Genomic DNA, 27,527 nt, shown 5'->3' with positions numbered 1-27,527 from the left:
AAGGCATGGGCCTTTGAACAGCCATTCCTCCTCCTCCAGAAATCTGTTTGAACTCAATTTTTGAACAGCACTCTGCTCTGGAACAAACTGAACTAGCTTGTATGCAGTGTGAGGCAGGGGAAAGACCCCAGGAACAAAGCAATGTGAGTTTAACAACAGGTTAAACCTGCATAGGCAAAGGATTTTAACATGCACAAGTGTTAAACTCGCTCTTTCCTTTGAAAAAAACAATAGCATACTACTCTGTTCAAACAATTACACCATGTTATTAACAAAATCACTCTCAGAATTAATACTGTATGTATATAAATAAAGGATTTTTAATTTTTAAAAAGATGGTGACTAAATAACCCACAACAAACCATCCCTTTCCCCAAGCCAAAGCTGACTTTATTTGCCTTTCTTCATTTTTGCAGTCTTTTCTTTCCGCTTCTTCACATGCTTTGGGATTTTGTTTTTTCTCTTCTCTCTTTGGGCTTCTTTAACCATCTTTTTCCTTTCCTATAAAGAGCCAAACAGCAATCATTTAAAGCCAGAAGAAAAAGAGAGATTTTTGAGCAGGTCAATCAATTGTTATATTAACAAGTTAGTTAACACACCACATAAAAGTGAGGTTAACAGGAAGAAATAAAAACTAAAATAAAGTCAATAAGGAATGGTGAGGGGAAAGAAAAAAGGAAGTACAGTTTGGAGGTGGAGCTACAAACTGCACACTGGTAATGGCAAAGCAAAATTCAAACTAGTTAAAACCTGAGCTTCAAGTGACCTTTGAAGAAAGGGAACAAAAGACACTCTTAACTCATGCTATTTACACCGAAGATTACAACAGGATGCCTGATCTAAGTTTTCTGCTACCCACAGGACTACTGTGTTTCTATATGTTATGCAAAAACACTGACCCAGTAACTACGGGTAACTCAGAACAAGCTGATCATCATCAAGATTGTCAAGAAAAGGTGCTATGCTACTGCAATATACTATAATTTGTGCCAGACAGTAAATAGACTACACTCAACTAGAAAACACCAAGTCAGCCTAATACGACTTGGGGATCAGAGTAATTGCTGCTAATCAGTTGTTCAACCTACAACTGAACACACAGGTTACCAAAAAACTCATCTTACTCAAAAAGAAGTCCAAATGAAAACCCACCTATAAGATGGGAAATGATCAAGACTTGCCTGCTTCGTATCTGAAAGGCAGGAGCTCTAGATTGACAGAAAGTCTCCAGTAGAGCACTACATTTTTATCTCACAGATATGGAATGAATTAGCCTACCTTTCCTAGGAAGAAAAGCCTAACAAGCAAACACCCAAATCTTGAACCCGTTAAGCCCAGCAAGTTTCATCCTTCTTTTGCAGAGCACCTAAAAAGCTGCCAAAAACCTCTCACCCATGGCTGATACTCTGCAGAAAAGCCTCATGAAAACAGAGCATACTTGTTCTGCATTTTGGAAAATAAAACCTTAAAAAAAAAAACACCAAACCCAAACCATAAGCCCTTTGCATGATTGTGTTACATCTCTTGCCCACAGCAAAGCTAGCCAGTCTCTACTAATGGTACTGCAAAAGCCACTGTGGTACAAACATTGTCATCAAGTCTCCAGTTCTACAGATCAACTGGGCTCGGCTCCCTGGGCATAAGGAGTTTAATCAGGGACCACAAACCTGAACAGCAAAGCCTGGAAGAGTAGCCAGAGGCACTGAAAAATTGCCCAGGCTTCACTAAGTTCTGCTTTGTGTACCCTTAGAATTCCCTCCAGAGATCTCTCTTCTAGCTTTGTCTAGGCTACAGAGAGCTATGTTATATGTTCCTCTACGTTAAAAAAACATAGTAATAAAAGCATGCACAATGAAATTCACTTTCTCTGCTCTCATTCTGCACAACACGAAACATGCATAATTTGCTTCAGACAAGAAGTAGCAAGGACCACTCAGAACTACGTTCATATTTTTTTCCTATCACATCAGCAGAAGTGGGGAAAAAGTCAACAATTCCTGGACCGCCGACCTTTTTATCCATGCCAACTTCAGCAGGTTTATCTTTGGGATGTACAGATTCTTTACAGCCTGAATCAGGGTACTCTGAGCTGCCATCATCATCAGAGTCTGTTTCTGACACATCTGCCTTCTTTTCAAGAAGGGCAGGAATCTGTAATATATATCAAAAGAGAATTGTATCAAACAAAAAAAAGACTAATGACAATATATAGACACATAGACACTATATACATAAAAAACCCAAACCAGAATCTGCTGCAAAGAAATGCTTGAGCAAGCTTGTCTGCTCTCCTTTACTATAGCCATCACCCAAGTCTCAAGAAAAAGAATGAAAAGTAGGTTAATCCAAACTAAGAACAAAGAATCTAGAATGTGCAACACAGATTTTTAGGTCAGGGATCACACTGCAGCTGTATTGGCACTTCCAAACTAATTTCCATAAGTTAATCAGCGATTTGCTAACATATGTGGAAGCCAATTTTAAATCATGCCTGGATTATACCCAAATCTACCTTGGGGGCACTGTATGTACACTCTATTGTGAGCACACATATCTACACTGGAAAATTCATTTGATTCACTGTGCCACAGCCTGATCCCATACATTTTTATATATCAGAACATTTACAGAGGAGAATCCACACAGGGCTTCTGCCTTTAATTTAATTGCTACAAACTAATTTGTACCCAACTTCTTATCCAACATGCTTTACAGAAGTGTCACTGTCAAGTACTTCAAACATAGTAAGGCATAATATCTTACACCTTATATTGCAGGGTTGTTCTTTGAACTCAGGACACACAGTAATTACAACAAAGCTACCCTGAACATAAAAACACTTGCAGTCATGCTACAATTTAAATCAATTAAGTTTTCCATAACTGGAAAATATCTGCCCTCCTCTCCACCTTAAACATCATGGCCATAGTAAGGATTATCATTTCATTCTTAAGCAACCCATCATCAGCCACAGTGCACGGAAGCAATTCATGAGGTGCAGACACACTGTCTGGTCACTTTGCAGACAAGAGGCTTCTTTCTTGATGCCAGCTGCAAGACAAGGCATTCACTGTGGTCCCTGAAAGTGCTTTTCTGAGAACAGCTAAAATTAAGGCTTTCAAAAAGACCCTCTTACCTCCTGAACACCAGACAAATCCTTCTTCAGTCCCGTCACAGTCTGGTAGAGAATCTACAACCAGGGAGAGAGAAAGAAAATTACATCATCAAAATACGAGCCTAACCAGGGGATTTTAAAGTATGGCACTAGATTCAGTACTCCACACCTTGGTAACAAGGCTTCTGGTTTTGTTTGTTGCTATCAGTTTCCAGTAAGAATTCTCCATATTCCCTCCCTCTTTTTTACAGTGTCTCAGCATGTCTACTTACATTATCTTGCTGAACATTCAGTGCCATGTCCTCTTCTTTCAATTTCATCATTATATCCACATCTCTCTCATAGTTTTTAACATCGGTCAAAGTTCGAGGTATGTAAGCCTTCTTAAACACCTAGTAGAGGGAAAGGAAACACAGGCTCTCTAATTTACATATAGTTTCATGATGTTCTTTCCTCCTAATTGTGCATCCTTAAGAGAATAATCATGAACGATTTCATGGCTCAGAGAAACTAAAAATACAGACTATCTGTTTTTTGCAAGAGAGGACTTATCATGCCAGCTACATATTATTGATAGATGATGACTAAAGGCTGCTTTCTTATCATGACTACCACCAGGCACTTACAAACTTCTCCAATCCTTCCAACTTCCTCTCAACTTGAGCCATATTTTATATTTTAAGGATTTCCTCTAATGTTTTTATTGTGATGTTTACGATGCCTTCAGGAGGAAACTCCATTAAAATGCACTGTTAGAACTTGATCTCTTTATATAACAATACCTGCTACAACCTACAATCCAACTCACAAAAGGTTCCTGCAGCAGTACAGTATGGTAAAACCTAACTGCAGTATGAACACCACCACATTTAAAATTTGTCATGCACTCTTTCTGAAACAGTCCTCCAGCAAACTTAAGTCACTACCAGATCAGAGGGGGTATTTTGCTTCTCTTCTTCACGGCATCAGTTCAGTTCCAGTAGAAACTCAGTACGCTTTACGATCATAGCTGCTAGACTAAGTGCTGTGCAAAAAAGCAGAGACTTCAACCTCCACAGAGCTTGCCCTTAATCAGCTCTACTCTTGTGATGAAGGGAGTAGCACAAGCTAGCCATGGTCACATGAGAAGTCTAAGTATCTGAGCCTAGAGTTCAGAAGTTGTATGCTTAAGAAACAAACCAAAAAAATCTTTCCTTGGCCAAGCTTGAGCCAGCAGCAGTTAGTAAAACCTGCAGAGCTCCAAGAGAAAAAGAAACGTCTCTGATAAAACAAGCAGCATTGACTCCAAAGATATTCTCCATGTGAACCAGTACAAATAAGTTCTCAGTGATACAAATTCTGCTCAACACAGAGTTGGCTGGGGGTTTTTTGTTTGTTTCGTTTGGGAGAAAGGAAAAACTTTTCCGAAACACACATAAGACAAAGATAGAAATTGTTTTGCTTTACATCAAGCCTTTTCAGAATGTTAGCAGTTTTCTGTAATGGACTTGAAAAGGCTTCACTTACTGTAAAAGTAAAAGAGAGAATCAGTACATGGAAGAACTGAATTGGACTGGGCCTGGACCTAGGTAGACAATTTGGTCAATGCACACATCCAAATATCCTGCTTCTGAATCACTGGTCTAAAACCACCTGCAAATCACATCTATCCACTCCAGTTTTTTCATTAACTGAACATGAATTGGGAAATATATCAAGGGACCTAGCTTCATGCAAACACTGGTTTAGGAAATGGAATATTTGCCTTCCAAAACCTTATCATTGTCAGGTTTTACACAGGGCATCTCTTAATGCTTCACATCTCAACTAGCTCAAGACATCTCTATCACAAACAGCGATTTGCTTATCAACGGTACACTTTGCCAAATAGAAGAGGACATTTTTAATTGTTTAGAAAAGGCAACGTAAATATTAATTTTGTAGCAAAAATCCTCACTTACTTCCTCATCCACTTTATCCTGGCTGGATCTTTCCTCCTCTGTTCTTTTGGATGCTATTTCCATTGCCTAAAGAAACATAAAACAATACAAAGTCATCACTCTAGAATCGCATCACTTAAGCCAGTTAACCATTCCCATCTGTGTTTCTCCCTGTATCCCATCCACGCTGTCACTCACAAATACTCCAGCCTCCCCTATGGCAATGCCTTGAGCGACACCTAGTGGTAAGCAACGTTTCTACGAAGCACACTTGAAGCTGCAGATCTGCTCCATTAAGAAGGAAAACATGCTTGCTGCTCCTCCCGGACCGAATTATGGCAGGCTCAGCATGACTACAGGACATACCAGTCCAAGGAGAATACAGTGAGCAGCGTTCAGTCCTGGAACTTGGCTCTTCTCACACACATGGAGCAAGCAAGACGACACAGCACAGCTCTGTTTTGTTCAACCGCAACATGATAGAAAGTACAGAGCACCTGGAAAACTCCACGCTGTACTGGTATTTTGACCACAGTCACATGGTCTTGACCACAAAAGACACATCAAATCTTCACTCTGAACATAGCATATGTGTTTGCCATTTCTCTTGTGTTAATTTAAAAAGCTCTGCCAAACACACAGTCCCCCCTTTTTAAAGAAACATCTAACTGGGAGCAGAAGATTGACAGCTACAGATGAAATACATGGGTGCGGATAGCAGGTTTCCACCTCCTGAAATCAGTGTGTTTTGCCAGCCAATAAATTTGGCTAGCAAGACCACATACCTAGGAGTAACACTGCCCTGAGTCATTTGCTTCCTCCCTCAGCCCACCCTGCTCAAATTTGTATCCTTAACCCCATTCTCTATATAAGCATGGTCATATTTCTGCAGAGCTTCTTGTTGCCACAAGAAAGAACTAATTTAAAGCACCTGAAACAGCCATTTGAGTTTTCATGATGAGATATTTAGAGAAAACATAGAATGAAAGTGATGACATCCTATAATGGTATAAACAGAAAAGACCTGTATGCATTTCTGCATACGATCAGCATAATATGATGTCATGTACCAGCTTCCTTGAATAGCAGGATGAATACTACATGACATGAAGGACCTTGAACTAGGTCTGATTTTATTGTTCATGTCCTCCTACATAAGCAACAAGGCCATGAGGTCTTACCTTAGACAGATAGTCATCAATGTTCTCGCTTGTGATAGAAGGATCAGTGATAAACTCAAACAGCTCCCTCACAGTCATCACTGCAACATGGTGCTTCTGGAAAAAGTCTACCAGAAAACAAGGGCAGAGACAAACACGGTAAGTAATTATATGTAACATAAGCAGCTGTGATGTTAAAGTGACAGTTACAGCAAGCCAGCAGCCCTGATGACTTGGTGAAGTCTCAGCAGCATGTACTGCACCATATTGGGTTTAGTTATCAGATGATTCTTGGCCATCTGAAAAAAAACTGTTCATCTTCCAGATGCAACAAACAATGAAAGGAGAATAACTGGATAAATACAAAAGCCAAATCAATTTCAGCAAGGAGCCAGACTGAATGGAGTAGGGGCTAAGCAGTAAAAAATTCAAGACGGGTGTAGTATTTGCAGTGACTAAGATGAAAAATGTATTTCAAAGAATAACAAATGGAGACCTCAAGCTTTTACAAAAGTAAAACAGAAGTACCCACTGAAACACAGTACAGACTAATGACTTCCCTAAAAGGGAAGATATTAGCATACCAGATTTTTCCTCAGTAACACATTCAGAATTGGTTCAAGTATAACCAAATTCAGAGGCTGTGCTTTTGCACTAAAGAACAGTAATGAAAGACACTGCATACCGCTTAATAAGCGTATCCCACTAAAGTTCTCAGATTTCTCCCCATGAGAAATTAAATCACAGAAAGAACAAAGAAAGACTTAGTTTGGAGGCAGCTCTCTGTGCCAATGGAACCACAAGTCTCTGCAATGATCACAGCTAGGGCAGAGCAAGGTGTTTCTCAGTCTCCGTAGGAGGACTAGACTACGCAGAGAAAGTTGCAGTGACAGAAAGCAAACAAAACACCAAAACCACTGCAGCTCACTGAAGTGCTAGGACACTTAGCAAGAACAAGCTAAAAGACATGAAGAAGAGCAAGGGTGCAAGTATCTGAGCCAGAAGGGGGTTATTAGAAATCCATGAACAGAAAAGGAGCAAGGAAAAACAAGCAAGCACACTGGCTATCAACAAACACACAGCATCAAAATGCACACAGTTCTATTCCCACAGACTTTCAAAAGTCTCTGAAAAATTAGGAAAAAGTCAATGGTAAAAGAAAGGGGGGCCAAAAACAGCTCGCAGGGACAGACTTCTTGCTCTCAGGGAGAAACACACCCTGCCAGCTGTGTGTCTGTTACACAACATGCATATTCACACATGAAGACCAAATTTTCCAGAGAAAAATACCATGAAGGTACCTTATTTATCAAAATACTATGACAAGTGATAACATCTCTAATAAATTACTCCAAGCCTTGATCCCCTCATCTGACCTGGACAAGTAAGTGCAGGGAACTTTGTAACGCATGGTAACTTCTTGCCAGCTGAGGAATTTCAGATGTGGATTCCACCCACAGAAAGAAACACAGTAAGTGGGCAGAGTCCTTTAAGAAGGGAAGTTAAAACTGGAGTGGGCACTGCTGCAGACTGGGACTGACCTCAGATCTATCATATTTATGAGCTCTTAGAATAGTTAGGGTTAGAAATGACCTTAAGATCATTTAGTTCTAACCCACCTGCCATGGGCAGGGATGCCTCACACTAGACTATGCCACCCAAGGCTCTGTCCAACCTGGCCTTCAACACTGCCAGGGACAGACCTCACTTTGGGCAGATGATTTCTGGCAGGATAGGCTGCACTCTTCTGAACTTGGACCAGTACATTTCTCCCTGAGGAAGTCATGAGAGCCTAGGAGAGGGAGTATTTTAATGGAAGTTTGACAGCCTCTACAGTCAGTTATACCTGAAAGAACAGAGGTGAACACAGTTCACCTTCCTAAATAAACCAGCTATCAGAACCAAAGTTGAAGTGCAGCCCACTCACCATTAACATTGGCACAATCCTTACGCAGGAACTCCAGTGCGTGTGGGTGGTCATGTTCCACAGCCTGAGACACATCAATGATGTACACATCCCCACTGTGGTACCTGCAAACAAAAAACAAAAAAAATCCAACACGTGCAGAGCTGCACTAACTCAACCACTGTTACATGGGAGATTATGAAGGGGCATGGAACAAACTGTGCTTCAAACTTAAGAACCAGCAATCTCAACATATTTCTCTATCATACACCTCACATATTAGAACCAAAGTGGCTTTTTTTGTGTCAAACCTTTCCCACCCTCTACACGAGCTTTATTATTAAACTTTAAAGAAATCATCTTCCCATGAACACAAAAAGCAGCATTACGAGTAGGGGGAGAAAAAGGAAAAATAAAAGTACCTTATTAATTTGTTCTCTAGTTGAGAGTTTTTGTTTGCAAGGGGGTTGCGGTTTGTTGGGTTTTAGCTTTCTTTTTTCCTCTTTGTTTGTTTGTTTGGAGTTGGGTTGGGGTTTTTTTGGTGGTTGGCTGGGGTTTTGGGGTGTTTTTGTGCGCAGTTTGTTGGCTTTTTTTTTTAAACAGAGAAAGCTCAGATCTGGGTCAAAAGCTACATAATTCATTAAGTTATAAAACCAAGTCACAAAAGGGGCCCCACCCTCCCCCAGAGGTAGATTAGTACTCTTACTTAGATGTTGCCAATGCATACATTTTAGATGTCACAACTTGGAGCAAAGTTTAGAAACATACAGCATATTAAATTCACTGAGATCTGCGTGAACAAGTCTGGCATCTTGGTACATTCTTCTCATGTATTGGATGATTTGCAGGTACAGCTCCCGAACTTTGGAGTCGGATAACTGAGCATTCTTCAGCAGAGGAGCAGGCCTTCAAATTACAATACAAATAACAGAAAGTGAATACTTTTTCCTTCTTCATACCAGCTGCAGATGCTTTAATTCTTGTACCTGATCTTCATGCTCAGTGTGTCAAGCAAGTCAGTATGAGCAGCTAAGTACATGGAGCCAGCATGAAGAGCAGCAAAGCACGGTATAAGCTTGCCAAAGATGCTGGAGCTCTGTTTTGTGAGTTAATTTGGACCATGCCACATAAATGTTTGTACTACAAAATGATGAGCTATCTTTATATATGATTAGCAAACCTTTCCAGTCTTAATCTCCAAGTAAGCTTACTTATGAATTCATTACACACACAGCCAAGGCTTCAGAATCATGTAGATTGTCTGCAGTAGTAGTGGCAAATGTCTGGGTATTCTAAAAGTTACATGCAGATGGAAGTGTAACATGTTAATTTTATAGGCCTAAAGTAATAATAAGTAAAGCCAGAGAATTGGTTGGTTTGGTTTTAAGAAACCTTTGTGGAAAACTACTAATAAATATTTGATTTTCTAAGGTTACTTACCTATCACCTTTACCAATAAAGCCCATGAGAAGCACATGACTTCTTAGCATAATTGGCTCTGGGCAAGGTATCTGGGCTGTGTTCAACCTGTAACACAGGAACAAAGCCACAGAAAAATTAAAACGAACTCTACTGTTTGCATTGCACTTCTGCCTATAGGAACTCTGTTGCTTTAAGCATCATACACAGGAAGAGCTCCTCTACTCAGGAAACTCTCATTTGTTAAGAACAACTAGGAAATGAAAAAAAACCACAACCATTTTGGCTCTGACCCTTCTCTAAGCACACTTGTGTCAGACAAAGAATCTTTACACAGTTCAGGTTAATCCTAGATTAACCTGTATCATGCACCATGTCGTTCCTCAGCAGCAGTTATTTCTAGTTTTTCCTCACTTTTCAGTCGTATCAAACTGGGAGTTTAGACACTGAAAAGCTTAGAGCAAGTCAAAGGAGTATCTTTATTCCTCCCTCCCCTTTCTTTTCTCCCCCACAGGGAAGCTTAAGACACTTTATGAATACCCCAGAGACCTAGAAGGTAGAGGTAGCCACAACCTAGCAATAGGAGAGTACCTCCTATAAACTTAAAAGTTTCAGATACCTTTTGATGCTCAAATAAAAACTGGAATAATCACCTTATTAAATTCCTCATTTCTTTTTCAGCCCATGTCTTCACCATTTTTCTTGGGTTGCCTTTACAATATCCATGACGAAATCTTTAAATAAAGAAGCCAACAGGGACTCTTAGCTAAACAATGCAGTATTAGCACCAGTGACTTTACCACCTTTCAAACAATGCCTTTTTCCCAGTAAAACCAGGCAGGAATCAACTCACCTGAATTCACCACTCACATACTTATCCCGATCTTTAAACATCAGGATAGATGTTTTGTAAATCTTTATTGCTCTGTTCTCCCCACTTGCAGTACTGGCATGATACACATTAGCCTATCAAATTATAAAGGGAAGAAATAACATTAAATAAAAACTCTTTAAACCAGGATAACCTCTCCTTTTCTCTTTCCAACACCTGGGAAAGATCTGATAAAATGATCTGATCTCACCCCAGCCTCTACATAGCACCCAGCTGAGTGCACAAGGGCAGTTTACAGGAAGTACATGAGACTGGGTAGGGGTGTGAAATGCATATGAGACAAAAAACAACAATGCACAAGAAAACTCCACCTCGTTCACATTTTGGAGACTGAAACAAGCTCTTGTGCAAAGGGTTAATTTGAGTCGGTGCACTACTTTGGCTCTAAAGCATAACCCAAATACCTCATATTGACACCTCTGCACAGGGTGGAATTATGCCTTTAATCAGCATCCAAGGACTTGGAAGAAAAGCAGATCTGCCCAGGTGGCTAAGCATTCTAGGACTGATTTATTAATTTACTTGGAAACTTGTTTTCTGGTTTTAATTATCTGCAATATTACTTGATAATAACAGCACGCAAACATGCTCATTTTGTAAAAGCAATGAAGATTCAACAGCATTTTAAACAGAATTTTGTTACACCATTTAGATACTTCCATGTCTGCCGACATGTGGAGCCGGTCTGATCTGCATGTAAGAGAGTCTCACGTGAAGAAAGAACTACCTGGCTTTGTATGTTTTTTTTATGCACTGTTTAACAGCATGTGTACATATATACATAACCATCAAAAAATTTCAGTTGCAGCATACAATTAACAAGATCCACAAATATAAGATAACATTTAAGTATTCTGAGAAATCTTTCATACTTGGGGAAACTTGTTTTCTACAATATAAATTGCATTTTATCTTAACATAACTTCCTACCAATCAAGCAACACAGAGAAATAAATAGTGCTAAACCCTAGTATTTCATCTGTCATCATCTGAGCAGCATAAGCTTCTACTTAGCTTACTAAGACTATTATACCATTTGTAATAAAACTTACTTCTTTCCCTGTGCTGATGCAGCCATTGATTTCTGATATGACACCTCTAGTTAGCATCTTGAACAGAATCATCCGGGTCCTTGGATCTAACACCTCAAATTTAATACAGAATAGTCAGCACAATGGATGTCTTTGAAGAAGAGAAAACCTAACAATACAGTCCAGACTTAGCACCATATTAAAGGACCCATGGCATCAGACTATTCTTAAGGATCAAATGATAATCCAAACAGCAACCACTCTGAATTTTCCCATGATTCTAGAATGATACTTTACTTTCTTTTTCAACATTACTTTTCTCTTTCTTAAACTAAGCATATGTCCTTGAGCTACCTCTAGAAGAGACGTAAAAGAACAATTTCCCCACCCACAGTTGCATTCAATGTGTTAAAATAAGTTTTCTCTTGATACACAGCTATTATAACTGGGATAGAGCAGCTTTCTGGCCTTCAGTCAGTAATATTTCAGTCTTGCTAAAGAAGAAAAAACCCAAACCCAGCATCTCTTTATTGCTCTTTGGAATTTAGTACGAGTTTAAGATGGAATTCTGCCTTGCAAAACATAATGCTAAGCACAAAAATAAGCTAAAAATGTTTATGGAAGCAAGTACAACCTTCATACAAGAAACAAAGAAGAAACAGGTCAGTTCAGGATAACCTGTTTCAGCTGGGATAGAGCTCATTTTTTTCATAGTAGCTGGTACAGGTCTGTGTTTTGGATTTACTGTGAGAATAATGTTGATAACACACCAATGTTTTAGTTGTCAATAAGGAGCGCTTGCTCTAAATAAAGGACTTCTCATTTTCCCATGCTCTGCCAGTCAGGAGGGGCACAAGAAGCCAGGAGGCAGCATTGGCAGGACACCTGACCTGAACAAGCCGAAGGGACATTCCATACCAGAGATCGTTCTGCTCAGCATCTAAACTGTGGAGTCTGGCTGGCAGCCACTGACCACTGTTCAGGGACAAGCTGGGTAGCAGGTGATGAGCAGTTGTATTGTGTATCACTTGTGCTTCCCAAATCTTAATCCTCTTCTTCTCTTTTTTTCCTGTTATTGTTATTATTATTTCTATTATAATTAATTTAATTTCAATTATTAAACTCTTCTTATCTCAATCCACAGGTTTTATCTTTTCCCATTCTTCTCCCCATCCCATTAAGGGGGCAGAGAAGGAGTGAACAAGCAGCTGTGTCTACTTCATTGCCAGCTGGGGTTAAACCTCAACATCATTTTACTGTTGATTTCACAATTTCACATTATTTATTCCAGTCAAAAGATAAATTTGATGAATTAGGGACTTACCTGTTCTACTGTTGCTCTGTCTGACTTGTCTTTGACTCGATACCTAACAAAAGTGAAAAAAAAATTATACAAACCCACATATGGATTCAGTACTTCAGAGTAAAACATCACATTCTCTATCACTGATGACAGCCTCCAGAAGTAAGGCTTTCAGTTCATACAAAAGCAAAGGTTTCTCCTGCAGGTGAGAGGGACTAGGGAGAGAAACCCATAAACATCAGTGCCCTTCACTCTTATAGTATCTTATTGCCTCCTTTGAACTATGCTTATTCAGGAGAAAACAGTATCCATCTTAACAACTTAGGGCTGTAAGCTGCAGGCTTAGTACCACCTTTCCCTCACCAAATCACAGCAGAAGGAAATGATGAAGGAAGAGAAAAGGCTTTCAGTACCTTTTTAGCCCAACATCTTAAGGGCCTCTGTTTAGAAACAGGATAGCAGCAATAAAGTAGTCTCTTTCTAGTGGAATGACACCCATCACTTCCATCTTACTACACCAATACAATCAGATGTGCTACCAGAAGCAGCAACAGAAGAATCAAAACTTTGGAATGATTCACGCAATTGACTGGGAAAACAAAAGATTTAAATCAAAAGGCAAACTGCATGCAGACTGCTTACAGATTTAAGTTTTTCTTAACAAATTTATTCAAAACTCAGGTTCACACTAGGAAATAAGAACTACTCTTCTGGGTTCAAATTATTTGATTGAAAATAGAACCACGAATAATACTCACATGTCTGCTTCCTTCTGTCTAGACTTTTCCGTGACTCTGTTTATAACAGAGTCATCAAAATTCAACTTATCTGAAAAACACGTAAGATAAAAGAAAAAAAATCCAAATAAGTTTAACAATTGCCCCTATAATTCTGTGGCCAGTCAATATGCCACAAAACAATGTTAAAAGACAGGTGGAGCTCTCTGTAACAAGCACAGAAGCTTAGCTACATACTAAAGTTAACCTAACTTTCCACTCTGTCTACACAGATGACTGAGACAGTCCCACAGACCTGGAGATGCAATGCCATCCAGAAGTAATGCCCTTTGGATAACACTTCACCTTTAAAGTTTTCTTCCTTTTTCTTATCACAATCAAATGCAAATTTTTAAGTAATAGCCTCCAGGATTCTTTCCCCATGATATATTTTAAATGGTGTTTGATTAATTGCTAAATGTATAAAAGCTGCTGTATTTTGGTATATATACCAGCACCACTCTTTTGAACCTTCATTTTAGAACCACTTCATTATAAAGGAAAACACAACCTCTGCTTACTACCCTGTCAAAAGCCCCCAGTCACATCTAGCCCTAACAGCCTAACAGGCTGACCTGGCATTTCCATCACACGGTAAACACCAAACTACACTGGCTAGGACAGCAGCCCCTTCACTCATCACAGAAAGTCTACCCCATTTTTTCATCTGTTTGACAACTGTTAACTCACTCCAGTGAGTTCTGGCATAAAGTAAGCTAAATTAGTCTGAGAATATCACAGAGAGGTATCTGGTTTCATAAAGACAACAATGCAATTATACTCACCTAAATTAATTTTATGTTCAAATTTCCTTAAAGCCTTGTCTGTAGGGGTAGACATTTTTGCTGAATAGCAACTAGGGGTCTGTCTATTTGCCTGAAACAAAGGATTTGTTAATGTAAGTTGCCTTCCTAAATAGCCTTTTTAAATACAGACAACATCACTGGAAAAAAAATCAGCTCAAATGCCTATTCCTAGAACTAAAGAAGGAAAACCAGAAAAGGTGAGGCAATGAATTAACATTAGATTTTATTTAATTCAAGAAATTAAAATACAGGTGACGCACCAGTTAAATATTAAAAAAAGTGCCCCAATTCAGAGTTCTTTTTAATCTGGAAATTCAGCTGCAAGTCTTTCACTTTAATACTTTTCCTATCTGTAACAGGAAGAGAAAGAGCAGACAGAAGCAAGCAGAAAAATGAGAGGAAGAAACAAAAAGCTAATAACAAGCAGGTATGGTCTTAATTTTAAATAGAAAGGATGAGGAATATGCTGAAAACCGCAGAGGATAAATATCAAAAGGTAAGCAAAATCAGCAGAGATCAGCCCGGGCAAGGAAAGAAAAGTTGAAGAAGGTAAGGAACAGAAAGAAAAGTGCAATGACAAAGAGAATCCAGCAATAGAGTTTGAGAAAAGGAAATGAAGCAGAGCTCTGGCTACATCATATATATACACATGGCATGGCAGATGAACAAGAGTCAAAGGAAGGGCATTCTCTCAAGCTAAAATTTTCCGTTTGAATTTATGCTCAACACAATACTAATGAAGAATAATGCCTTCAGGTTAGCCCCATTTGCTCTCAGGCACCCTTTATACTCACAAAGTAGCCTTCAACACACCTGAGGATTGCATCCACCAGCAGTACTGTGGCACTTTGTGAGTCTTCCCACTTCATCATCCCAGTCCCAGTCTTCATCTTCCTCTTCATCGTCATCATCACCATCTCCTTCCTCAGTGTTAAATTCTTCACATATGCTTGACTGGCAGTTGGTGACCTCACCTTCTTCAGCTATTTCTGTTTCTTGTGCAAATTCACTTTAAACAAATACAGATGTTTGTATTAGTACAAGCGCTTGTTACAGTCATCAGAATTTCAATACACTTATCTCAAGAGACGATTTCACAAGGTTAGCTCTCCATGAGATGTTTTTCGCTTCACCTGTCTAAAAGCAAGCATATACGAGGATGTCACTGCCTTTAAAGGCTGGACTACATTTAAATTATCTTCTTCACCACAGCAGTGCTGCCTTCTAAGTTGTTCTGCAGTTAAACATATTTAGATCCCTCTGATTCCAATCAGACAAACATGTTAGATCAGGCGATCTGGCTCCTTCATCAGAGATGAGCCACTCTGCTTGCTGCCACAGCAGATCACCATCTGACAAAGTATCACACAAAAGTCCACCAGAGACAGCCAGACTACCTGCTGGTAAAGCAGGACACCAGCACAGTCTAAATAACAAAAACAAACAAACAAACAGTTAGACCTAAATAAGAATCTGTGGGAGAAATAAACCATTTTGACTTACTTGGGCCTTAGTGTAGTACATCACTTTTCTTCTGCCAGAACAAGTATATTCTAAAGCAGACTCTCTGCTGGTACGTGACATTTAATTAAGTAAATCATAAACTGGAAAGAAAACGGCTTGCACCCATAACACAGACCATTCCTTATTCACTCCCTGCTAAATACAAAAAGCTCTACGCTTTCAGTCCAGCAGAAAATGGGCTTTAATTCCAAAAAGAATCAAACCGATCTGCTGTCCTCAGCAACTCACTGTTCTCTTACACTGTTTCCCATGCTCAGTTACAATCAAATACTACCGAGGTGAGATCGCCTCTAGTACCCCGAGCCGGCAGGTGCGTCTGCCCATTTTAGAGGTGAAGCAGAAAATTACAAGGAACCGAGAAAGCAAGCTGAGAGCGCGCACGCAGCCTCTCCTCACACATGCTCCCAGACCTCGCGCAACATACCCACCCCCTCCGCCCGGCCTCCTGCCCTGCCGCCGGGCGCTCCCCTCCCCGCTCGGCGCTTTTAACCGGCCACGCCTGGGAGAAGAGGCACCCGAACAGCCCCTCACGCCGGCGGCTCCAGCAGGGCCTGCCGGAACCGCTCGGGACACGCCAGGCAGGCCCGTACGACCTCGTCCCCCCTCCTCAAGAAGCCAACACCCACCCAGCCCTCCCGCCACGTCCTCCTACCCGTCGGAGCACTCCGCATCATCAAACTGGCCGGGCACGGCCTGGCTCATAGCTAGCGCCCGGTAATCCATGGCGATGGCGGCGGTAAACCGCAAGGTACCCCTACGGCAGCGGCAGAGGGACTGAAAGCATCGAGAGCGAGCGAGGGCTCGCAAGTGAGGCGCGGCCAACCCGCCCGCTCCTCAGGCTCCGGCACGGGAATTGGCTGCGAACGCCTTACGTCAGAAGCCTTAAAAAGCCTTGGAGCCCTCCTCTGGGCTGTAAAAGGGCATTTGCGCAACAGGTTTTTAGGTGGTTACCGCAGAAACATGAGTGACCATCTACAGCCTTCCAATATCTAAGGGGGGGGTGGGCGCGCGGGCGCGCCTACAAGGATGCCGGAGATTGACTACTCGTCAGGGAGGAGAAGGGGTTCAAACTTAAAACAGCAAAAGTTCAGGTTAGATACAAGGAAGAAGTTCTTTACTGTGAGAGTGGTGAGACGCTGGAACAGGTTGCCCAAAGGAGTAGTAAATACCCCATCCCTGGCAGTGTTCAAGGCCAGGTTGGAAGGGGCTTTGAACAACTTGGTCTAGTGGAACCAAGTTCCTGCAGGAGAGTTGGAACTAAATGATTTTTAAGGTCCCTTCCAACCCAAACCATTCTAACTGGATGTTTATGCAATTTGGAGCTCAGCAAATTCTGTATTTTTAGGTGTATATGCATCACCATGAGAGGGATTTCAACTGCCATGCACTAAGATGAGTTACAATAACATTTTATCTATCAATATAGATAAAATACATAAGCCGTGGAGTAAATGCTGAAGAGGCAGTCACACAGATTCTTCAACAAAAGTATTAATGCAGAAATAGTCTCTCCCTTATGCACGTAAACCATTATTTGCCTTTTGCTGACATCTTTGAAGAAGCACACGCATCTAGGAGAACCATTTAATAAGTTCAAAGTAGAAACTGGAAGCATGAAATAAACTTTATTTATAGTCCACTGACTTGATGAATGCTCCACCTTTTTGTTAAACATGTTATGAAATTGAAGGCATTCTCCCCCAATAATTTTGCCTGTAATTTCTAACTGAAAAATTTTAAAATGCAAGGATACAATGCTTGCACATAACTGTGACCACACACAGAATTCCTGTGGCATTGACATAAGAGATGTTAAACCTAAAAGTTGCAATAACGGCCATCATTTTCCATACTTATTTTGTTAAGTCTGTGAATACATACACAGAGCAGTCTGTGCAAGAAGCAGCTTACTTCAGTTTTCACAGTGTCTTTCAGATTGTAAATTGTTTAATATGGGTAGAGTACTTAGCGCAAAACAACCGCAACCTAGTAGGCTTTAAGTCACAGCTTTAATATTGCAGTCTGGGCTAAATGTTTTACTAAAGCTAGGCAAGGTATCTCAATTATTTTCATAAGCACTTTTAATTAACACCTTTTTGCGCCCCTACCACACACAAACTCATGTCAGAGCACCACACCGGTTAATTAGTTAACACCAGCATCAGCTAACCCAGATGGAAAAGCAGCACACAAAGTACATAGTCACTGCTTAGACAACACAGAATGTTCCAGATTCTACAGTTTTTCTAAATGGAAAAACTTCTATAGCATCCTAGTGTTCTTTCACTTCCCCAAGAAAAAATATTTGCCTGCCTGCCCCCTCCCCCCCAAAAAAAACAAAAAAATCCCCAAACCATCAACTAACCAAAACAACCCTCAAACAAAAACCACATTAAAAAAAAAAACACAAAACAACCAAACTATGACTAGGTTAAGTCAAACATGTTTGGCCAAATATTATTAAGTTAAACAAATTTTAGGTGGGTGACTCCCTTCTGAGGGGAACAGAAGGCCCATTTGTCGACCTGATCCATCCCACAGGGAAGTCTGCTGCCTACCTGGGGCTCGGATAGGAGATGTTAAAAGGAAACTCTCTGATCTGGTGCAGCCCTCTGACTACTATCCGCTGCTGGTTTTTCAGGTTGGCAGTGATGAAATTATTACAAACAGGGCAAGGGCAATGAAAAGAGACTTCAGGGCCCTGGGACAGCTGGTTAGAGGGTCTGGAGCACAAGTGGTGTTTGCCTCCATACCTGTTACAAGCAAAGGTGAAGAGATAAATAGGAAGAGACTGCAGATCAATATATGGCTACGGGACTGGTGCCAAAGGCAGGGGTTTGGGTTTTTCAATCATAGGCTGCTATATGAGACACCTGGTTTGCTGGTGGCAGGTGGGATACATCAGTCCCAGAGGGGAAGAAGGTTTCTGGGGCAGGAGTTAGCAGGGCTCATTGACAGGGCTTTAAACTAGGTAGGAAGGGGGAAGGGGAGATAACTGGGCCTGCTGGGGACAAGCCCGAGAGAAACATGCTAGGCTTGAAGAATGGCAGACTAGGGAGGACTCTTACTCTACTGTTTCATTTGAGGGAAAGAATAGTTGTTTAAACCCTGTCCTGCAGGGGAAAAAGGGTACCTGGGCAAGAGTTAGCAGAGCTCACTTACAGAGCTCTAGGTTAGATTCAAAGTGCGAGGGGGTTGTAGCTGGGTTTGAACTAGTGGGGCAATGTTCTAGTATGAATGAAGACCAGAAGGCCTCCCGCCTTCCAAGGGTGCCACTAGCGTGCTCAGCTCACTCCCTGAAATGCCTGTACACCAATGCACGCAGCATGGGGAATAAACAGGAGGACTTAGAAGTCTGTGTGCGACCGGTACAGGTTGGGGGCTGACCTGCTGGACAGTAGTGAAGGGGAAAGGGACCTGGGGGTCCTGGTGGATAGGAGGATGACCACGAGCCAACAACGTGCCCTTGTGGCCAAGAAGGCCAATGGCATCCTAGGGTGCATTAGAAAGGGTGTGGTTAGTAGGTCAAGAGAGGTTCTCCTCCCCCTTTACTCTGCCTTGGTGAGGCCGCATCTGGAATATTGTGTCCAGTTCTGGGCCCCACAGTTCAAGAAGGACAGGGAATTGCTTGAAAGAGTCCAGCGCAGAGCTACAAAGATGATTAAGGGAATGGAACATCTCTCTTATGAGGAGAGGCTGAGGGAGCTGGGACTCTTTAGCTTGGAGGAGACTGAGGGGTGACCTCATCAATGTTTACAAATATGTAAAGGGTGAGTGTCAGGATGATGGAGCTAGTTTTTTTTCAGTGATGTCCAGTGATAGGACAAGGGGCAATGGGTGTAAACTGGAGCATAGGAGGTTCCATGTGAACATCAGGAAAAATTTCTTTGCTGTGAGAGTGACAGATCACTGGAACAGGTTGCCCAGGGGGGTTGTGGAGTCTCCTACACTGGGGATATTCAAGGCCCGCCTGGACAAGTTCCTGTGTGATATACTCTAGGTTACCCTGCTCTTGCAGGAGGGTTGGACTAGATGATTTTTTGAGGTCCCTTCCAACCCTTAGGATTCTGCGATTCTGTGAAATTTGAAGACCTTTGCAGGAAAGGTAATATTATGCTGATAGGCAGATAGACTCCACAACTCGTTAGAGTTGTAAAGTACGTATGCTTTTATTCAGCGCTGAGGTGCATGGGGATTGCTCCTCCAAAAGCATGCACACCTTTCCTTTGCCACTCAGTTTGTTTCTATTACATATAATGATTACCTAAACATGAGATTGCTTCACACCTAATACAGATGCAAAACCTATTCCCGTCTGGTATTATAATTAGTTTTCTGGCATTCATCCCATTGGCGCGCCTGCGCAGTGCCTCCTGGTGGTGGTCGTTAGGGGGTCATGAGAATGAAGGCCTGTAGTTCCTCTTCATCACCACGAGAAACCTCTTGCTTTCACGCAGACTCAACAGGGTTTCAGCTCCTATCCAAACCTCAGGTTCGGTACAAGCCAGTTTTGTGTATCTTAAAGCAGAAACTTGTCAAGTTTGCAAATTTTGTTACTCTGGCTATCTTTTGTTCCTTTTCTTTCTAAAGATACTATTTAAACAAGAATGTCTTAAGCTATGAATCTTATCTACTACAATTCTGCCTATCAGCTGTAACTCCTACAATTCTGCTTCACCATTCTACCAACTTTGACTCCTATGGTTCTGCTTCACCAAGCACAGCGACTGCTTAAGTAAGCAGGCACAATGTTAACCCTTTATTTCCTGGTATCAATACCATTGTGTGGGTATTATCTGACTAGAAATACTTTTCTCAGTAGCAGTGGATGTTCTCCAGCTTTCATAATCATGCTTGTCAGTCAATATGTAACAGCATTTCAGCTATTATTTTCAGCACATTAAAAACATGATTAAGATAAAACTTAGATAGAAAGGTAGATTTTTGTGTGTAATTTTCAGGTTCAAAAAAATCAAATGAATAATGTGGAAAATGAAAGACAAGACTACATTTACTATTGCCATTACAGCAACCTACATATGCAGAAATAACCAGTTGAAGTTACTTCAAAATATGGGATGTGACATAACAAGACTTGGGTTTCATTGTACACTGTATACAAAGTGCTGAATTAACCATGGGAGAAAAGAGAAAGCTTGGGCCTAGTTTTGTTTTTTTCACTCAGTCTTGATTGTAGGATTTGGGAAAGCTTTGCATGTCAAAACACCTTGTTTTGTGGAAGAGCTTAGGTTGGAAGGGGCCTTAAAGATCGTCTAGTTCCAACCCATTTTTTTTCCCATTAAACCATCAAATATATGACTGAAAACCAATTATTCTAAAGCAATGCAGAAGTGCAAGATGTTAATAGCACCTCTGTTTCAGTAATACACTTTATCCCTGCTCCTTCCAGAGGAAGGTTAGCATACTGTGAAGAAAACAACCAACCAATCACCCAACAAATCCCAACCACAAACCCCTCACACCTCATTTTTCTTCTCTCCTCACAGCACACCAGCAAAGACAAACCGAACTGCCATACCCTGCACGAAACGAACGCACTGCTAAGTGCCCTCCCTCTCCCACCCATCCACCTGCGGTGGTTCCGACAGGCAGCCCTCCCCACAGAGGCACAGAAGCTGCAGCGTCGCCCTTCGGGGGAGCAGCCTCACGGGATGCCGCGGGCGCCGAGGGCTCCCTCCGGCGGGAGCTCCACAGCCCCAGCACGAGCTCCCGGCCACTGAGGACTACCACCCGGTCTTCCCTAACAGTGCCTACATCCCACACCCATACCACGCACCCTGCCGCCTTCCTCCACAAACCAGACTCCCGCCCTCGCCACCGCTGAAGCAGGGACGCACTGCGCACGCGCACTACCTGATGGAGGCAGATACCCATCTCCCTCCCGCCCCCTTTTAGCCCAACCTGGAAACGGAAGCGGACGCGCATGCGCGGGGCGGGGCCGGCGGAGGGGAGACGTGTGTTAAGCTCACGTGACCACACTGCCTCCTTCCCCGGCGGAGCCACGTCCGCTGCGGCGCTGAGGGGCGGGGCGGAGGCGCGGGCACGGTGGAAGCGGGCCCGGATGGAGGCGGCCGAGGCCGCCATTTAGCTCGCCCGCAGCGGCAGGCGCCTGGCTAGTACGGGGTGTCGGGCAGTTGTTGCTGCTGTTGCTGCCGCCGCCGCAGTCACCATGAGGCGCCTGTCACAGCTGCTGTTGCTCGCCCTGCTCGCCTTCCCCGCCGCCTTGCTGCTCGGGGGCGCGCGCGGTGGCCCAGGTGAGGCGGGGACCCGGTGAGAGAAGGCGAGCGGCCGCTGAGCAGCGGGGCTCTCCTGGGCGATGTACGGGGTGGCGGGGAGAGAAAGCCGGGGCTTCTCCCACCGGGCCTGGGGAGCCCAGTGCCACCTTCGTGATGCGATTGGAAGGAGGAGGTGGCGGTGGGCGCTGCTCATTCATCGCCGCCGTTCGCGGACGGCAGTGGCACGGGATCCCCCGCCGCGCACGTGGGCCTCCGCTGGGGCTGTCCTCCTCGGGCCGGGGCTCCCGTGCCGGGTTCTGCCACTGTGGAGTCATGTCTGTGTTCTCCCGGGTGTGCGGGCTTCTCCGGCACGGCGAACCGCGAGTCACGGTGTCAGACTGGGCGCTGCCACTGCCCGGGGCGCCGGGCTCGGGCCCACCCGTGAAATCGGCCTCGGGAAGCCACGTGGGCGCGGCTGCCCCGCTTAAAGCCTACTCGGGGATGTAGCAACTGGTTTGTGTCTGTCTTGGCTCCCGTTCCCAGGCGGTGCTGCTCTCTGCGGTGAACGGGTAGCAGATGCGCGGGCTGCCAGCCTGCCTGCCCACCTCTCCCTTCGCCCCCCGAGCGTCCTTCAAATGGACGAGTACTAATCTCTGTTTACGCTGTCGTGTTATCTGATTCACGGTCTGAAAGTCGCCTCCCTGCTACTAAATCTGGAGAGGAGGCAGCGCAGCCATCTCGCCCTGCGCTTCCAGTGGGCTGCAGCACACCCACCCTATGCATTAGTTCCTTCCCACCGCGGGCAGCTCTCTTCCCGCTATTGCCACATCATCAGCCCGTCTGATATCCATTGAAAGACTAAATTAGGGGGCTGAGAGAACGTGTTAGCACAGTTTCTTCTGAAGAATGCCTGTTACTTGCCTGTACGCTGTTCAGATACAAGGGTCTTAATAAAAAAAAAAAATAGTTTGTAAAAATCTGCATTTGTAGACTATCAAACTTAAAACGTGGTCAAATAAAATTACAGTACGTAGTCTTAAGTGAAGTATTGCACGTGGTCAAGCAAAAGTCTTTGAGTGTACCTTCTAAAGACACTTAAGAGCAGAGATTGTATTTGCTTTTTCTAGCTCTCACTAACAATCCTGAAGTCCTTGTATAGATGTGTCCTGCTCAAGGATTTTTATTCCCTGTAGAAGTTATTAAGTATTTATTTTAAGCGTGTACTCGTAGCAATTTAATCGTCTTCAGGCTTGTGTAATGCAAACATCCATTCGTTTCTACTCTTTCATTTTTGGAAAACATTAGGTTTATTAAAACAAAAATATGCGGGGTTTTTTTGTATGTTAAAAGTTCTCAGCCTAGCCTGCATGTGCTCCAGACTGGAGACAGGCAGAACTTTGTCTGCCAGTATTTATATTAGTCATAGCCAGCCAATGTTTGAATATGTGAGACTCTGCTCCATAGAAGCAAAGAGGCATTGAATGGTGAGATTGCACTTGTCTTGGAGCTGTGCTCTGGAGCCATGCTCTAGGTCAGGTTTCTTTTCGGACTAGTGTTACGGTTCTGTTGAGCGTGTGGGTGTAGTAGTTAATGATATTGATGAGAACATATTAATAAAATACTTCTTTATGTTTTAAAACTTCAATTAAAGTAAGTGCAAAAATAATAACTAAAAACCTGTGGAAGTGTAGGCTTCTGATACTAACAGATGGAAAGGGGACATACTAATTATTTATTAAACTTACTAGTCTTAAAGGAAACAGTACTTATTAATTTTTGGTCAATAGCAGTACCTGTTTTTTGCATTGGTAATGACACAACAAAATCTTCATGCATTGGTGTGTTCAGAAATTAAACAATAGGTTTTAAGGCAAGTCATTTTCCTTCTGTGAATTTATGCATTGCTGTGTGAATGCTGAACTTCTTGGTTTTGAACTTAATGGCACATAAATAGGTAGTTCAGAAAGTTGTTAGAGCAGGAAAAAGGCTGAAAGATGCACACAGGTGATCACTTGAATGTGACATTTTTGCAGCTGAGGCTTCAAAATGCTGTATTTGCCAGATTTTTAAGAAATTCTTCAAAAATCAGGTTGAAAATGTGTCAGGTTTCTGTTGATTAAGTAGGCATTGATAAGGCTTTCTTGTATTTGCATTTTGTTTTGGTAGGTTCAGGTTTATTAGTTGCAGCTCAGGATGCCACAGAAGATGAGGAAGCTGTGGAAGATACTGTAGTTGAAGATGAAGATGATGAAGCTGAAGTTGAAGAAGATGAGCCAACAGACTTGGTAATTGTACATGAATGCTACTTCATTAGTCTGAATTAGACTAAAAGTGCTTGAAGCTAGATATTTTAGGTATATTTAAATATGAGTTAATTAACATTGTTATTTCCACATAGCTGTTTCCAAGTCTCCAACCAAACTCATGTTCAGTTTGAAGTTTCAGAAGGATTTATCTCTTCTTCCTGAATTACCACGTGAAAAACCACGTGGGGACAGCCCAGTTTCTGACTACCAAAGCTGCAGTTCACACAAAAGAACACAAGTGAGAGAACCAGGTTCTCCTAGAAGCCCTTTGTATTTGTTTTTCAGCTTAAGCTGTGTTTCAGTAAGCTGAAAAGGACATTGGGGTATAGGACTACTTCATTCTGGCCTATTTCATATTGATTGTCAAGGAGCAACAGAATCTTACTACTTAGTTAACCTCAATATTAATTCTGAAAACCTGATTTTGCAGCCCATTTTCATTTGCTACTTTCCCAGTCTCTGACAGTTGTTGACTGTATGTCTGTTGTACCAGTGGCCATACTGCTGTTTAGTTCAGCTTGAACATTTAGATTCTATTCTTTTCCTTCCACTCCCAAACAGAGATATTACTGTTGCTTTCTGATTATAAACATTTCAGCACAGCTAAATGCAGTTCTGATTAGTCACTGCGTCAAATACAAATAGAAGGATAAATGTTGAAAACGATGCTAATTGAATGTAGAGGGAGAAAAGAGTGTGTGCTAATCCAGCCCCAGCAGGACTTGATACTAATGCTTGCCATGGTTGCATGCCTTGATACATGGGATTCTCATGAAACAAGTGTGGTCTTTGCTTCACTGTTCATTATAGGATTTTTTCAAAAAACTCTCTTGTCTTAGACAGAAGAAAAAGAGGAAGAAGACTTGTCAGGAGAACCTAAAGCCTCACCTAATGCTGATACAACGATCTTGTTTGTGAAAGGTGAAGGTAAGAGGTCTGTGCTAATGTACCATCTTCACTGTTGCTTAGGCTGCATCAATCCATGCATTAAAATAAAAAACCCATACAATTAAGAAAGAAAAAAGCAGTATCTGTTCTAGACACTGTTTAGGAGCAGGTCTGGTGTATGAAGTTTCTAATGGTTGAATATCTTTTGTGTTTTAGACTTTCCAGCAAACAACATCGTAAAATTTCTGGTGGGCTTCACCAATAAGGGTACAGAAGATTTCATTGTTGAGTCTCTCGATGCTTCTTTCCGGTATCCTCAAGACTACCAGTTTTATATCCAGAACTTCACAGCTCTCCCTCTGAATACAGTAGTTCCGCCACAGAGACAAGCCACGTTTGAGTACTCTTTCATCCCTGCTGAGCCTATGGGTGGTCGTCCTTTCGGACTAGTTATCAATCTCAACTACAGAGATGTAAATGTAAGCCTGATGTTGCAATTAATTTTAATCTTTCTAGTTGATGTGGAAATGTCAGGAAGGAACTGCTTAGTCAAGTTACTAACTCTTCAAAAAGAGACCGCCTTGTGGGTTTTAAGCAAATCGGAAGATACGCAAGCACAGTAAGAGACTGTCTACATATTTCACAACATTCCCCCATGTACACCTGGTTTTGTATATTGCCAACCTGAATCCCGTCTGCAAACTTGACTTTGGGCAAATAAAAGACCAGTAGTTGCAACCTAGGACAACACTATCCGAAAGCATAAATGGGGATTAAAATAGGGGATTCTTTTTTACTGCAGATCGAAGCTTAACAGGCTTCTGTACCTTTGTGTTTTGATTGCTCTAGTAAAACCCCTTCATATGGAGTATCTTACGTTATAGGAAATGACATATTGAAGGCTGGATGTGACTTTCTTGCTAATACCAAGACTGCTCTTTGTCTTGCACCAAAAAGTTTGCACTTCTTTGTGTGGAGTCAGACCTGCACTGCTTATAAACTTAAGTCTTGTGCAGCAGTTGCTACTTTCTGGAGTTTTTCCAGGAACATGGAAAAGGACAAACATTTGTGTATGTGTTCAAGAAATGAATTTAAAATGTTATGTGGAATCTTTTTTTATAGGGCAATGTGTTTCAAGATGCTGTCTTCAATCAAACTGTTACAATAATTGAAAAAGAAGATGGACTGGATGGAGAAACGTAAGGAGGCTGGGATTCAAGTTTATTTGGTATACTGATAGAAGAGGTTATTGATGGTGCCAGAGAGAATAGTTCTTATATCCTAATTTTATTGAATGTTAGGTCTGCTCTGTTTTGCTGATGGTGTAGCAGGCATTTGGTTTGTACAACAGTGGACTGAAAATACAAACTTTTTCCCTCAAATTGAGTACTGTATTAGTAATTAGGGATCTTCATAATTGCTACTATGTCATTGAGCAGTTTACACATCTGCTTTGGCTCACAGAGCTTAAGCCTGTAATACAGAATTTATGTCCAACTCATGTATTTCAGGTAAAATTACTCAAACCAAAATACACAGACTTAAAAATGATTGCATAGTTAGAATGTGAACACAGAGCCAGATAATCAAGGCCTTTTAAAGTTCTGCAGCCACTAAATTGGTATCCTAGCAGTACCTGATTTGCAGGAGTGTACGAAAAGCATATAAAAGATTTTTAAGGCTTTTGTAAGGGGTTAAAGCTGTCACAAACAAATACTACCTTTTACCCAACATCTTGAGACATGATACTGCAAAAGAGGTCTTAGCAATTACCAGATTTCAGTAACTGTAAGTTTCCCAGTTTATTCAGCATTTTTCAGGTGTTGTGTTACTCAGAATTAAATTTAGGATTACAGTTCCTGAAATAAGAAGTTAGAATAATTACTTAATATTTGTTAGCAATTCAGTTGCAGATTTTTTATCCCCACCTGCCCCATATGAAAGTTCTTGGGAAAGATCAAGTGGGCATGGGGGCAAAACTTGGCTTAGCTTCTATGCCTCTCTTATTCTCTCACTTAAGATTTTTAGTTAATGGTTTCTTAAACTGTTTTTTTTTAAAGGATCTTCATGTACATGTTCCTCGCTGGGCTTGGTCTACTAGTCATTGTTGGCCTGCATCAGTTACTAGAATCTAGGAAGGTGGGTAGTGTATTTTGTCTGTGTAATCGTTGGTATGAGACCTGACTGATACAAAAAGAAAGTAATTCAGTAGTTGCTTCTGGCATACGATGGTACAGGTAAAACTT

The 27,527-nt window shown here is 41.9% G+C and overlaps 2 protein-coding genes across 3 annotated transcripts in view; one reads left to right on the top strand and one right to left on the bottom strand.

Moving 5' to 3' along the window:
* Positions 1 to 300: 300 nt before the first annotated feature.
* Positions 301 to 16,587, bottom strand: RIOK1 (RIO kinase 1). The gene is made up of 17 exons (XM_061449433.1): positions 16,504 to 16,587; positions 15,141 to 15,336; positions 14,307 to 14,397; positions 13,504 to 13,573; positions 12,767 to 12,809; positions 11,464 to 11,556; positions 10,373 to 10,485; positions 10,173 to 10,253; positions 9,541 to 9,627; positions 8,869 to 9,006; positions 8,122 to 8,225; positions 6,216 to 6,322; positions 5,056 to 5,121; positions 3,388 to 3,507; positions 3,137 to 3,190; positions 2,011 to 2,151; positions 301 to 501 (listed from the first exon to the last, which is right to left on the bottom strand). Exons 1-17 carry the CDS (start codon positions 16,572 to 16,574, stop codon positions 391 to 393), a joined length of 1,686 nt encoding a protein of 561 aa, XP_061305417.1. The 5' UTR covers positions 16,575 to 16,587; the 3' UTR covers positions 301 to 390.
* A 5,232-nt stretch (positions 16,588 to 21,819) lies between these two features.
* Positions 21,820 to 27,527, top strand: part of SSR1 (signal sequence receptor subunit 1) — a 109,200-nt gene continuing 103,492 nt past the window's right edge. Inside the window, exons 1-6 of one of the 2 annotated variants that reach the window (XM_061449423.1) lie at positions 21,820 to 22,126; positions 24,254 to 24,372; positions 25,233 to 25,320; positions 25,498 to 25,760; positions 26,404 to 26,480; positions 27,342 to 27,420. In XM_061449423.1, coding sequence (XP_061305407.1) covers positions 22,042 to 22,126; positions 24,254 to 24,372; positions 25,233 to 25,320; positions 25,498 to 25,760; positions 26,404 to 26,480; positions 27,342 to 27,420 — 711 coding nt within the window. In that variant the 5' untranslated portion in view covers positions 21,820 to 22,041. The remainder of the gene's footprint in view (positions 22,127 to 24,253; positions 24,373 to 25,232; positions 25,321 to 25,497; positions 25,761 to 26,403; positions 26,481 to 27,341; positions 27,421 to 27,527) is intronic. The other variant, XM_061449422.1, reaches the window with a different exon arrangement.

Source organism: Pezoporus flaviventris, unplaced genomic scaffold (assembly GCF_033815535.1).
Source record: "Pezoporus flaviventris isolate CSIRO_AGI_PZ_B2104156 unplaced genomic scaffold, CSIRO_AGI_Pfla_v1 ptg000007l, whole genome shotgun sequence".
Classification (NCBI taxonomy): domain Eukaryota; kingdom Metazoa; phylum Chordata; class Aves; order Psittaciformes; family Psittacidae; genus Pezoporus; species Pezoporus flaviventris.
This window is presented reverse-complemented; position numbering and strand designations above follow the sequence as displayed.